General features: G+C 41.9%; 2 protein-coding genes across 7 annotated transcripts in view; one reads left to right on the forward strand and one right to left on the reverse strand.

The window, feature by feature from the left end:
• Positions 1 to 8750, reverse strand: part of NSMCE4A (NSE4 homolog A, SMC5-SMC6 complex component) — a 9314-nt gene extending 564 nt beyond the window's left edge. Inside the window, exons 1-10 of the mRNA XM_042863913.1 lie at positions 8424 to 8750; positions 6515 to 6595; positions 5845 to 5975; positions 4118 to 4269; positions 3740 to 3839; positions 2683 to 2773; positions 2007 to 2101; positions 1441 to 1489; positions 688 to 779; positions 53 to 141 (exon numbers count right to left, since the gene is read on the reverse strand). Coding sequence (XP_042719847.1) covers positions 61 to 141; positions 688 to 779; positions 1441 to 1489; positions 2007 to 2101; positions 2683 to 2773; positions 3740 to 3839; positions 4118 to 4269; positions 5845 to 5975; positions 6515 to 6595; positions 8424 to 8739 — 1188 coding nt within the window. The 5' untranslated portion in view covers positions 8740 to 8750 and the 3' untranslated portion in view covers positions 53 to 60. The remainder of the gene's footprint in view (positions 1 to 52; positions 142 to 687; positions 780 to 1440; positions 1490 to 2006; positions 2102 to 2682; positions 2774 to 3739; positions 3840 to 4117; positions 4270 to 5844; positions 5976 to 6514; positions 6596 to 8423) is intronic.
• Positions 8751 to 10231: 1481 nt separating this feature from the next.
• The window catches only part of TACC2 (transforming acidic coiled-coil containing protein 2), a 117520-nt gene continuing 113825 nt past the window's right edge, over positions 10232 to 13926 (forward strand). For 4 of the 6 annotated variants that reach the window (XM_042863810.1, XM_042863814.1, XM_042863812.1 and 1 more), the window contains exon 1: positions 12212 to 12339. The gene's annotated coding sequence lies outside the window, so the exon portion shown is untranslated. Of the gene's footprint in view, positions 10273 to 12211; positions 12340 to 13926 lie in introns of those variants that run through there. The other 2 variants (XM_042863811.1, XM_042863817.1) reach the window with 2 other exon arrangements.

A 13926-nucleotide genomic window follows, 5' to 3' on the forward strand; every position in this document is an offset into this window, starting at 1 on the left:
GGTTCTAAGTATCCACCCTTTGGTTCTAAGTATCCACCCTTTGGTTCCTCACCTGAACAATTAAGCTGTCTCCATTTCATCTTCAATGCTATCAGGAGGGCTGATCATCGGTTCTGTTATTTCATATGTTTCTACAATTTCCTAATTAGAAGTGACAGAAAAGTATGTAAATTACAGGGCTGAATTATTTAAATACAACTGCAGTTATCAACAGGTGTAAATGAAGTTTCTCATATTAAAGCACTATTTTGAATGCCTGTTCTGAACATTCTGAGGAGAAAATTTTATCTAAGAAACTTTTTATAAAAAAACAGAACAGTGAGGAAAAATGTACTTCCCCACTAGGAGCAAATATCATATATAAGGGGAAATAACAGATTATGTGATTATGCAGTCCTCAGAAAGTAGTAAAAACAAGCCATTAAAGTCAAAAGCACTTAAACTGGCAGGGCTTCATGGGTTAAAGATGGAACTGCCATCCACTTCTCCATTTTCTTGGGGTTAAAAACATTCATCAGATTTGTGGTTGTACTTGAATCCATGAAATTAAATGCAGTAATATATGAAACAATAATAGTAATAATCATATATGAACATTCATCCTCATTTGAGTACGTAAGAACACAGCTCTCAGGTATTCTTAAACTTCAGGGAAAATAAATGAATCAAAGTTATCAAGTATTATACCCTCCATTCTTCATGGCTCAGGGAGATGACAACTTGGTTCCGTGCTCGAGCACTGTAGTCATCATTTTTTTCTTCAACGTTCTGTACAGGCTCTGTTCAAAATATTGTATTTTCATTATCTTTACCGTGGCCTTCAGGAACACAAAAGCTTCACAAACATCAATATCACTAACATGTACTCTACTAAATTCCTCTCTTACAATAGCCTGTACTACCTGCTGCCTAAGGAAATTTCTCTAGTCTTACCTCTTTAAAATTTAGAAACTAACTTCTTCCAGATTCCCAGAAGGGTCTGGGTGTTTTTATCAAATCTCACCAAGTCTTAATCCCATCAATACCCTGTGAGAATGAGAACTGGAGACCCCATTCATACCTTTTCCTTTCCAACTGTTTTAAAGCTGCAGCGCTTCTTGTCTTGGATAAACAAAGGAAAACAAGTATTTTCCTCCAAACATAGCAGTACACACATACTTATCAAGCAAAATATCACTTTGGAGGTAACAGAATAACTTTTTATTACTGGTAATTTGTGCAAGCCACCATAACAGGTTTTCCATATTTCTACATTTAAAAGTCTCAAACTTCTCAATTAGTCTTATAAATCTCTTTGTGCCTTCAGTTACAGTCACTGCTTACCCCCTAATTTCTGCTCTTTCAGCTACACATCTGTAAAGCTTTGTGAACACATTAAGATATAGCTACTTTTCAATGTTATGACAACAAAAACAGTTTTTTAAAGCTAGATTTACATACCTATTACTGGCAATTTATCATCATCCAGCTTTAATCTTGCTAAACCATCCTAAAAACAGAGGATTGAAGATTTCAGATGTTATAATGCAGTGATATATATAAATATATATATAAATATAAATAAAAATATATATAAATTTATATATATATAAATAGTCACTACTACATTACATCATCATAAACATACATTAATAATCCTAATTAGCAAGAAATAGGAATATATTTAATTACTGTGCTTACAAAGGCGAATGCAGTAAATGCAGTAAATATTGACATGTAATAATTCTTCAATACTAACATACACATGCTTGAACTCTTTTTTGAAAAGATTAATAGCAAACATTTAACCATTGTGAAACTTGCTGTAATAGCAAGAAATATCAGTACAAAAATAGTCTATTTTCTTTTTTATTCCATTTCCAAAATATCAGAGTGTTTGTGGAAACCTAATCAGGAATTCTAATATTTAAATCCTACTATTTTAATATCACATAAAAACAAGAAATCAAGATTTCCATGTAATTCCAGCGTCTCAAGTAAGATTTCAAGAACTTGTCTTGCCTTACCCTTACTATGAAGGACACATGGAAGATGTTTTCCACAGTGCGTGCAAAGGAGTTTGGATCAACCACAAGATCAAAGAAGAAAATAGGAGTACGAGCTGGCAATGTCAAAATGGTTTAGTTAAAAACAACAACAATAAAAAACAAACAAACAGGTGATACCTGCAGAACTAACACACAAACACAAGTTAACAGCACTACTCACTCTAAAAATTAAGTCAGTGCTTACAGTGACTTAGCTATAATGCTGACTTCACAACTGCACCACGTATACACACACGTGTGTACAGAACACTTTGTAGGTACACCACTATTTGATTTACCTCTTAAAAACAAAGACATAGTTTAAACTGACTTTGCCATCAAACAGGTTGTGGAACCTGTTTCAAGAGCTGGATGTGGTCCTGGGCACCAGCTCCAGGTGGCTTTACATCAGCAAGGCTTGGACCAGATGACCTCTCCAGGTCCCTTTCATCTCAACCTTTCTTTGACTAAAATGAAGCCTCAACCAATCAGATTTCATAAAGATACACAGTCAGTACACGACCTTCAGAATAAACAATTCTACACATCAACTCCACCTCGTTTTGCTTCTGTAGTTTAACAGCTCTTAACTGTGGAAGATAAGAGCACTCAGTCTCAAACTGATGCTGTAAAAGCTAAACTGAGCCATACTTACGATCATTTCTGAAATGAGTCTGTAACAACCTCAAGATCCTCTCCACTTCTTTCGCTGTAGCTTCCTGATGAGACTCCTCCATTTTTTTTAACTGTTATAAGACAAGAATACGAAACTGACCTTTTAGGAACTCATTATGTAACAGATAGCATTTTCTTTATGTCACACACACAGCTACAGAAGCTCATGCAAGCATCTGAAAACTTACAAAGGGATTTAGGAATGAATTCCCATTGTACAGTATAAGCAGTGAACTTTCAGTTTATGTGTTTTCAGCCTCTCCTGTCAGAGTCAGAGTAAATAAGTTGATTTGAACTTGTCTTGGTCTCTTTGGATGATTACTGTCCCAGGCATTTCAGTTTGGAATATGGCCAACCATGTAAATGAATTGGCTGGCAAACAGAATACTGATTATTTCCCTCTTTTTTTTTGTATTTTTTTTAATTAAATCAATTCAACCTCCTTCCTCTTGGAGAATTAGAAAGACACTAAAGAATCTAAGAAAAACATTTCATAAATATACTATAAGATCTGCAAAATCACAGTAAGCTGGAAACTCTCACTCTTCATGAGACGTTTGTTAACATCCTTCTCTCTGAAAACTGAGCAAAAAAGAAAACCTCTCCATTCTCTGCTGTATTTTGACACAGTTCTGTGGGTACAACTGGGCATTTGACACCTCTCCATAAGCAGTAATGCCATACAAGCTCCACTGGTCTTTTTATGATTTTGGAAGATCTGTCAGTCACTCACTGTAGATATTTCTTATATTTATACAATGTTTTGAAAGACCATTCTTGGAAGTGAATGTTTGACAAAAACTAGAAACTAGCAGGGAAAAATGAAAATAGACAAACAGTCCATAAATCCTACTTCATTCCACTCAGTTAATGAAATGCTGTAGTCCACACAAAACAAATTAGGAGGCATAATAGTAAAGCCTGAATCTTTTAGTGCTATACAGGTAACAGCTACAAAACAATAACAAAAAGATTTCTATGTCATTTGAAATTATTCTGTTATAACAAGTCATTAACAAAGACAGCAGTGCACAAACCTGAGCAGGCATTGCCCGTTTTCCTTCCCCTCCTGGAGCCTTTCTCTGCCTCTCAATCCGTTGCCTGGGCATGGGAGGTTCAGACTTGAAAGACCCCAACCTAAGCAGAATAAAAAGAACATATATATGTGTATGAGAATTGCTGAATCACAGCCTGAACCACTGATAGAGCACCTGGGGAAAGGACCTGGTCAGCCCTGGGAGCACAGGTGAAGGCAATTCTACTTTGTGACCAGGAGTGGAGCCTGGCTGCACCTCTCTTAGACCTCGTTTAAGGGCTGACTTGAGATTAAACTCAACTCAAGTCCAGGGCATTAAAGGTAATTAATCAGAATTAAAACCACTTAGGGCTGTTAGCTTGTGCTGCAATAAACTTACATGTAATGAAAAGGAGGTGCTCTCCTGAAGTACTTTTCTGCTTCTTCTCCCAGCTTATACCAGGCACTGCTAGGTAAATAGCCACCTGACGTGTTCTCAGAATCGCTATCGTTTCCCTCTGTTTCTGTGCGATTTATGCCCATGAATGTCAGCTTCAAAAGGCAAAAGAAAACTGCAGTGAGAATTCTCATCAAGAAAGACTAGCAGACCAATGGTGAAAAACTGTACTGGTGTCTGTCCTACTAGATTTCTATTTAATGTCACAGTATAGCAAAAGAAATTTGATTTTCCTGAAGGCTCAATCAATACAGAAAAAGCACAGACTCGTAACTTACACAGGCAAGTCATGCTGTATCTAAACAGAGGATTTAACATCAGATATTTTCATCTACTTTAGATGACAAAACCCAGAATCAGTGTTTTGCAGTGAGTCAATTTCATATAGAAATGAATGAGCTGTAGTTGTCTAAACCACTGTATGGAAAAACCATGGGGTGGATGGTAAGAAAATGGAACCAAAATTTAAATCTCATTTCAAGAGATCTTAAGCTTCAAATACGAATCAATCTAGCATTTCCAGACACTTCACTAGACCCAAAGAATTGTATTTTTCCCCCTTCAACAAACTTCTCTTTCTTACATTACAAATGACAGCAGACACTGCAGAATACACACAGCCTCTTATGTTTTTCATTGCTTAGATTATCATCACTCCTAGACAAAGGTCACTTGAGTTTCTGCCCTCTAATTATCAGTGGAACAAAAATAGAGCGCAGTGCTTATCCAGTCAATGAAATCAAGAACAAGAGTTGACTCCTGCCATAACCCTACTGGTTGCAGCAGCAACTCCCCATAAGCTTTCAGCTAATAGTGATTGTGAGCCCCACTATTTCAACAGCTGCATTGATAAAAGACTCACTGATTTCTGTAAGGAGTTAACATGGTACATCTCCACTTACACATAGTATTTTTGTTTCCAGTAATCACTACACAGCATCAGTAATGCAATGAAAAACTATGGGTAAATAAAACCAATCATTAACAGTCTTTAAATTACATATGGAGCAGGAATGCATTTTGCACTAGCTCTCAGTTTCTGACCACCACATAGCTCCAGGAAGCCTATCATTTCAAATATCATACAACAGCTTCTTTGGCCCAACCTCACATCCCCCAGTCCTTCCCCAGGAATCAGCTTTAATAAAGAATTGAAAACTGGGGGGGAGGGGGAAAGAGTCTGCTTCAGTGGTATCGTAAAGCCACTCTTCCATCTGGCCACTGCAAAAAACAGATAAACTGACATCTCTAAAAACATCTGAATAATACACGTGGAACCTTGAGAACTCCATTCAAAAACACATAAAGCAGCAGACTAGATAAAGAAACTGCTTAGTGTGAACCAAGAGAACGCTGTCTATCAAAGAAAGTGTTTAAGACAACCCTAAAAGCATGCACTACTAAACTATGACAAAGCAGCAGCAGTACAACAATGGGGAGAGGGAAATGCCTATATCTGAGAGTTAAGATTCTCACCTACACAAATTGGAAATGCTGAACCCACTGTTTAAAGCAATTAGCAAAACTAACCAGAACATTAATCAAGGAAATTCAGAGGAAAACAGTTATGTCCCATCAGAACTGGCAGGTGCTGCCTGACAATCTCAGGCTTTTCTTTTATGAGTCTATAAAAAGAAAAAAATAGGGCAAAGCCAAAGTCTGGAACTTACCAAATCTTCTGCAAATGTTAGTGAATCAAACGTTGTGATCTCTGAGCGCAATTCATTGGCTTTCTCCTTTCCTAGATTTGATGCCAGGACAAGAAATTGGGCATCCAATGCAGCTTCTCGTGCACGGGAAACTGTTACAGAAGAAAAAGACTGCGTGTCAAAAACCAAATTTAGCATACAGGGGATCCTCAGCGTGGAGCTTTGTAAACCACTCTATTGCAATGACCTCTAATACAATTACTTACATAATACTGCCATTTCCATAAGAAAAGGGAAAAGGAGAGGATGGCTGAACAAGGGCAAGCACAGAGAACCAACATGTCACCTTGTAACAATGAAAAATGCATTTCATTCAACATATGAGGTTTTTTTCCCCTCCAAGTGAAACAAACCCATCTACAATTATATCTTTTGGGTATTACTTCTATCCTACATAGTCAAGATAAAGCACAAAGCATTTCTAAGCAAAAACATTACTGTAATTAGATTTTCTTCTCATAACACCTTATTCAAACAATTCCTCTTTAGCTTAACATCATGTTTTAATATTTCTGATAAAGTACTTGGATGTCAGCTTCATTCATTTGCCCTTCTTTGTTTATTAATGTATCATCTCCTCACATTTGGCTGTTAATCCATCACCTCTGACAAGGACTACAGAATTTGTTACCTCCAGTGAACAGTTGATTGGCTTCTTCCAAAGCTTCTGTCAGCCTGTTGCTTTTGGAACTCAGCATATCCTCACGATTTTCTGGGGGAAAGGACACAAATGAAATCCTAAATTATGTAAATATAAAAGTATCAATACATACATACACACACCTTAATCAAAACTGTCCTGTTCACACATCACATCTTACTGAAGTTGTGTTAATGACACACATCCCACGAGTTTTACTGCAAAGCTCAAAATTGATAGATCCCAGGTTCCTCCTAGCTACAGCTAAACACCCATATCTGTGCCAAAGCAGCCACTAAATACTGCTGGGGTCTCTGTGTTGCTCACCTCATCCATTTCAACTAAGGACTTCAGGAAACAAAGGGATAAAAAACAAAGGCAAAAAGATACATGCTTGGTGATTTCTGAATGTCACCAGGTCAAACACACTTACTTATATTTGAGGTATACACATGATTTAACAAGGCTTTCAGATGTGCAGTTCTTAGTTACTGTCATTCTTTTAGTGCACTGGCATAGACAGCACTGTTGTTTTTTCTTAAGCACAGACTGACCCATCCATAAACCATGCTGTTATTCTTTTATAACAGCTCTACACATTCAGCCTGCAGGAAGCAATAAGCACTAGACCTCGCTAAGTTTGGCACTGCTTACTAAACCACAACTGTAATGCCTTACTGAGAAAAGCAACACAGTGCAAACCTCTGTGGAGGAAGCAGAAACACAGGCAATTATCTGGAGAGCTGCTCATAGAATCACTTCAGCTGGCAGGGCACCTTAAAGGCCATCTGGTCCAACCCTCTGCAGTGCACAGGGACACCTACAGCCCCATGAGATGCTCACTGCCCCATCCCCTCATTCTGGCTGTCTGCAAGGCTCAAACACCACCACCTCCCTGGGCACCCCATACAGTGCCTCAACACCCTTATCATAAATATCTTCTTCATTATATCCACTCTAAATTATGGAATCACTCAGGTTAGAAAAGATCTTAAAGATCATTGAGTGTAACCGTGACCTAACCACACCACCCTAACTCTAACAACCCTCTGCTAAATCACCAAGCACCACATCCAAATGGTTTTTAAACACATCCAGGGATGGTGACTCAACCACCTCCCTGTGCAGCCCATTCCAGTGCTTAACAACCCTTCCTGTAAAGAAGTTTTCCTTGATATCCAACCTAAACTTACCCTGGTGCAACTTGAGGCCATTTCCCCTCGTCCTGTCACCAGTGAGAAGAGACCAACCCCACTCTCACTGTAGGCACCTTTCAGATATTGGAAGACAGCAGTAAGGTCTCCCCTCAGCCTCCTTTTCCCCAGACTGAACAGCCCCAGTCCCTCCTGTCTCTCCCCCTTAGGCCATATTCTCCAAGCCCTTCACCAGCCTTGTTGCCCAACTTTGGACCTGCTCCAGCACCTCCATGTCCTTTCTGTACTGAGGTGCCCAAAAATGAACACAGCACTCGAGGTGAGGCCTCACCAGTGCCGATTACTTCCCTAGTCCTGCTCACCACAGCATTTCTGATCCAAGCCAGGATGCCATTGGCCTTCTCGGCCGCCTGGGCTCATACTCAGTGCTGTCCATCAGCACACCAAGGTCCCTTTCCGTCAGGCAGCTCTCCAGCCACTCCCCCCCAAGCCCGTAGGGTTTCCTGGGGTTGCTGTGACCTTCCGCACAGCCCCAGCTCAGCCTGTCCTCGCAGGCAGGGGTTCCACCCCTCTGCTCACTTCTGTGCCCCTGCTCTGCACTGCGCTCCAACAGCTCCGCGTCCCTCCCGCACTGAGCGCAGCCCATCCGGACGCAGCGCTCCAGGTGAGCCGCCCCAGCACGGAGCAGAGGGGCGGAAGCACCTGCCGGCCAGGCTCACGGCTCACATCCCCCGGCCCCGCCTCACGCTGCACGCTGCAGATGAGCTCTCGGTACTGGTTGCGGATCATCCTCCTGCTGCGCTCATCGCCGCCGCCTTCGGAGCTCCCCGGCGGCCGCGGCCTCTCGCTCTCCGGCTCCTCTCCGTCGTCCTCGTCCTCCTCTTCATCCTCCTCGTCTCCTTTCTCGGAGGCGGGCGGGCGGCCGAGGCTTGCCGCGAGCCGCCGCCGCCTGCGCTGCGAGACGGAGCCGTTGCGAGAGGCGGACGGCAGCGAGAGGCGGCCGCGGGCAGAGCCGGAACTCCGCGGGGAGAAGGAATCGCCGCTTGCATCCGACTCGGCCATCGCTGCCGGGCCTCGGGCCCGCGCGGCCGCCGTAGGAGAAGCGGGCGGGGCTGAACCGCTCTCGCCCGGCGGGGCGGCGCCTGCCCTGAGTTGGCGGGGCTGGGAGCTGCGGGGTTGGGGCCGGGGCTGCGCTGCGCTTCCCTGCCGCCCACCGCGCTTCTGTCCCTCGGCGGGACGGAGCTCGAAGCCGGCCTGAGCCCGTTCGCTGGTTAAACCGCGCACAGCGGTTATTTCCGGTGAATGCCGCCCGCAGCGCGTGTCATCATCCGCCACAACGGGGGAACCGCGAGAGGGCGCAGATGCGCTGCAGTCCAACAGCCCGCGCACCTCCTGCTTTAATGAAGGTGCTCGCTCCTGCCTTAATAAAGGTGGTCGCCTCTTGCGTTAATAAGGCTGATCACCTCTTGCTGTCGTGATGCCGATCCGAAGCTTCTTAGGGCGACCGCTTTGTTCAGGACTGAAAGTTGTGAAAGGTGAAGCGGTGCGCGGCTCAGAGCGGCCTGCCAGGCTCAGGGCATTGCAGAGGAAATGCATTTATCCAGCCTCAGACAAACATCAGTCTTGTGCTTCAGATGATGCTTGCTTTCTTGGAATCCATGGCTGACCTTTCTCGCAGAGCCTTTTATTCATCGGTTACACAGATTGCTCTTTGTCTCAGACATGCCATAACATGGCAAAGCGTTCTGAAAAAGGCAACACGTTAAAAATTCGGCACTAAAAGCATAATGAGAACCTAGCAAGCATTGTGCAGCATAACAACTTGTTTCTAACAAGAATACTGTGCAGTATGAAAGACTTTCAGCATTTACTGCTACATTCCTCCTGCTGGCTCACCTGGAGGAAGCAAATGTGTGAGCACTGAGCATAAAGATACAGCATTTCCAAAGGACAGGGATTCAGGGGTGGAAGCGTCAGGCAGCACGAGTTCAGTGTGTTGTCTCATGACACAGAGTGCCACAGAGCCACTGTGCCAGCACTGGTTATCCGGCAAGTGGAACTCAGCTGCAGTCTCCAACTGAATTCTCATTCTTAGCAGCACGTGTTTTGTATAACTCACAACACACAGAAGCTCAGACAGATGCTGTGTCTCAGGAAGCAGCTCAAAGCAGTCCCCACTGACATCAAATAAAGAGAGATGATGCTATTTCTTATGGTGCTGAGAACTTAATTACCAGTGGTGTTAACTGTGTGTCTTGGCTAGGTCAAGGTCTGCAGTCTGCTTGCTTTAATGGAAAAAGACACATCTTACATTGAGACAGCAGTCACTGCCTAGCAATGTTGCATATGGTTGTAAAGCATCAACTTTCTTCCATTTCCCTTGAATGCTCCAAAATAAGTGCTGCTGTTCAGGATGAAGAGAGAAAGCAAGCTATTATTATCCAACAAAACTGCAACATAAGACCAGATGCACAGCGGTAATTATTCCTGAAATAAAGATAATAAACATAACGGGTGCTAGACTAACTGAAAACGTGAGAAATGCAATGTCTGAGATACTTGCCATTCAGCTGCCAGCTCTGCCAGCAAATACAGGTGAGTGGACTTTCATTAAATGAGTGTGACTATCTTAAAAAAATAATAATAATAAAAAGAATTTTATTAATGTAGAAATGCACAGTTATACATTATACATTTATACACAAGGTTCTTGCAGGAGCTTTTCTTTCCATGTTTACAGATCATGCTATGGGAGGTAACAATGTGGCACCAGATATCCTTCCAGCACAGTGGGTTAGGTTACAGCCCATCAGATCACAGCGTACGTGGTGCCAGTGCAAGAAGGTATTTTCAGAGGAACAATTATTAATAGAACTCTGCAAAACACGTGGGACCCAATCTGCTGTGATATCAGGGGGAGAAAGCAGACAGGATGAAACCTTTTTTGGCATCGGGAACCCTTCATTGATTTGGAATGTTTCATTAAGTGAAGGACTGACACAATGTTGCTCCATTAACATGTGAGAGTCCTGCTTGGCACAGACTAAAACGCCCAATGCCTTCCACTTTCTCATTATACTCATAGAGTAATTTATTTAAAAAGAAAAAAGTACGAAACAGGGCTTTGAAAGCAGGATCAAGAAATATATACATACATCAATGATGCATCAGAGTGGAGAATAGCCAGACTGCTGCTGCCTTGGTGGTCTGGCCAATGCGTTTCTAATGGAAAAACAAAGGAATTAAAAATCAAATGCAGAACGTGTTTTTGCAACAGCAACGATGAAAAGGCAGTTAGTGCTCTGTGGAGTTGTGGCCACAATATTGTGCATAACTGTATGCAGTTATTTGGACACTGAACTTCTGATATGGCAGTAATTTCTCTCTTCTTCAGAAAATCCATAGGAATTCCCTTTTCCTTATGGCAGTCTCTGGCAGTTATCACCTTTCAGACGTTGCCAACACTATGCAAACAGTGTTGTTAAACCTAAGTGCTTCTGTGGTTGGCTTTATGCTAACAATTCAGTCATTTCTTCACACGTTGCACTGAATTCATTCTGTTTTTATTACGTGCGGTTAAAGGCATGTAACTTAATCTATGAAGAAAGGAACAACTTTTTCCTGTCTGAAATAATATATTCCAAGGGAGGATCTTTCAGAGGAATGATGGAGCAGAAGACGTGTTCTACTTAAAGTCATTTTGGTGTTTGGTGTGGGTTTCCTTTCTTTTCTCTCCCACCCCTGGTATGGGATTTTATAGTTGTCTATACTGCAGCAGCATGTATTTTTCCTGAAAGAATCACGAAGATAATGTTCCAGTTGTGGGTAAAGTAGGTCAGACTTGCTCCTCTGGAGCAAAAGAAAACCCAGTTGTGCGTCTGTCTTCTACTACTGCGTTTAGATAAGTGGGCTGAGAGATCCATCTTATCCGCAGTGAGAAGAGACGGGCTGCTTTCCCTCTTTGCCAAGTGTGTGGACGAGAGAAGACTAAACACTGGCAAAGAGGTTTAGAACGGAATGGTGGTGGAGACTTTTCTTCTGCCAGGTACTCTCATAGCAATCCCAGACCTCGAATGTTTGTTCTGAACTCCAGCAACGCATTCCTCAGGAAATATGCAGAGCAGTGCTGACTTGCAGTGTTTTTCTTGATGCAGCTATCGCTTCCAGCCATGCTGTGGCTGTGTGTGTTTTAGTGGTGAATAGTTTTCCCAACTTACTGAGTTAGTTGGGTGGAGAGGCAGCCTGACACTTGGCACTGCAGTCCTGGAGTGACTGCCAGAGGGGAAAATTCCAGTTACAGTGGTGTATCACAGAACTTGTCTCACTGCCTTAGGCAAAAGGTTTACTAACATCAACAGTGACAGCAGACTGCACGCCGTGTACCGGACCTATCTTGTGTTGTTCTCAACCAGCAACTGAGAATTCCTGTAAAGAACTGATGTGTCACAGCCCTGCAGATCCCTGGGTCAGATTCCTTACACTTCATAGCTCTCCAGCATAGTGTTCTCAAACATAAGCCAATTCACATTAATAGAACACTTTCATGTGATCCAGGGAGAAAGGGGATCCATACACCGGCTAGGAGAGAAGGAGTGCAGAAGGTTATAAAAATCAGTGGTAAATTGAATGGTGTATTTTCATTTTTAGTCTAGAGGAAAACTGGTAAGTAATATTTTATTAGTTCTTTAAAGTTAAAAATGTCTAGACTCAAAGCAGTTTGCTAATTATGCTTTAGACATTACTAAAAGGTGAAAGGAGTGTCTTATGAGTAAAAGAAACATTTCTGCTTACCAGAAAAAACACAGTAGTTCCTTTGAGGTTCTATAGTTTCATGATCTCTCGTATAACTTGTTTTACAATCCACATAACCTATAATGTAGACGACAGGATGATGACTGTTTAATAGTATCTTTCTAAGACCAACAGACTGATATTAGCATGCATGTCCTAAAACAGCTATTTTAAAAACATGCTGCAACATTACAGACTGTAATAGCTATTTGCAAATGCTGGAGTTTTTTTAATATGGCACTCTTCCACGGTTCCTTTTTTTTTTTCAGAAATAGTTCTAAGGATTTGTTTCAGAAAGGATTGCTTGTTGATTTTACGTTGCCATGTAACGACAAGAATGTGTTTCATATGCAGAATTTCAGAGATAAAATTAGCTGGCTATTCTCTAGAAAGATTATGCAGATGTTTAACCATGTTCCTAAGTGAGAGCTGACCATCATCCGCACCTACAGGTGGAAAATTACCTCTGGTGACCCAGACCTCCTTCTTATAGATCTTCAGGTATCTGAAGACACTTCTAGCCTTTCCTGCTAAGAGGACTAAGATTAAAATAGTACTTCATTAGTTTGAGACTAACAAGGATTTTATCATTGTGTTATTATATTGAAACATGTTGCTAACACGTAAGGCCAGAGGGACTTCAATTACTTCTGCATTTTTCTAATAAACAGGGTTTATATTGCCATTATGTTTTGGTAGAAGAGCTGGTAGTTGGCCAGAGGGTTCAGATGGGCCCATGGACAGAAAAGCTAAGCCTTGTTGTCTTAGTTTCCTTTACCCTGCCTTCCACATCTGCATCTCAATCTATATCTACATCTACATGCATGCATTTTTCCGTCTTTGAAACAGAGATCTGTGACGACAGGTTTGGGCGCACAGCTCTTTGGACCAGTAGTCAGTTTGCACGTGCTCCCAAATCAGCTAGTTAGCATTTTTCATCAAGCAAACATTTAGACAGTCCCAAAGCAGACTGTGGCAAGAAATTTAAGTCAACCTCATTCAGGAAAAAGGCCTTAGCTGGTCTATGTTATCTGACAGCTTGGTCATTTACCAGTAAAGCAAGTTGTCAGTGACTGGCTGAACTTGAATTGTCACCTAGGCGCTGGTTTGTGGGACAGGTTAAGAGCACACCTGTCCAAAGGCAGCTTGTCAGCCTATAAAAAGAAAAGAAAAGAAAAAAAAAGTGACACAGCTGTCTCCAGATCCAGCAGTGTACTTCACACTTACAGAATGTGCCTGCAGACCATTTCTCCCTTATAAAAAAATCAACTTATTTTGTAAATTGATGGTTAGTTTGTGTTGCATGATGTAGAGTGAACGGAACAGGAATAGAAAGAGAAGCAATCGTTTGGAGATCTTACAGATGTTGGGGATGGCAGAGGGAGCAAGAGACATCTCTGTGGAAGTTCAGACCGTAGAACAACCTCCAGATCGAGGTGGGCTCCCTACATTCATTTC

Source organism: Lagopus leucura, unplaced genomic scaffold (genome assembly GCF_019238085.1).
Source record: "Lagopus leucura isolate 7727_CA_CO unplaced genomic scaffold, USGS_WTPT01 Super-Scaffold_741, whole genome shotgun sequence".
NCBI classification, from domain to species: Eukaryota; Metazoa; Chordata; class Aves; order Galliformes; family Phasianidae; genus Lagopus; species Lagopus leucura.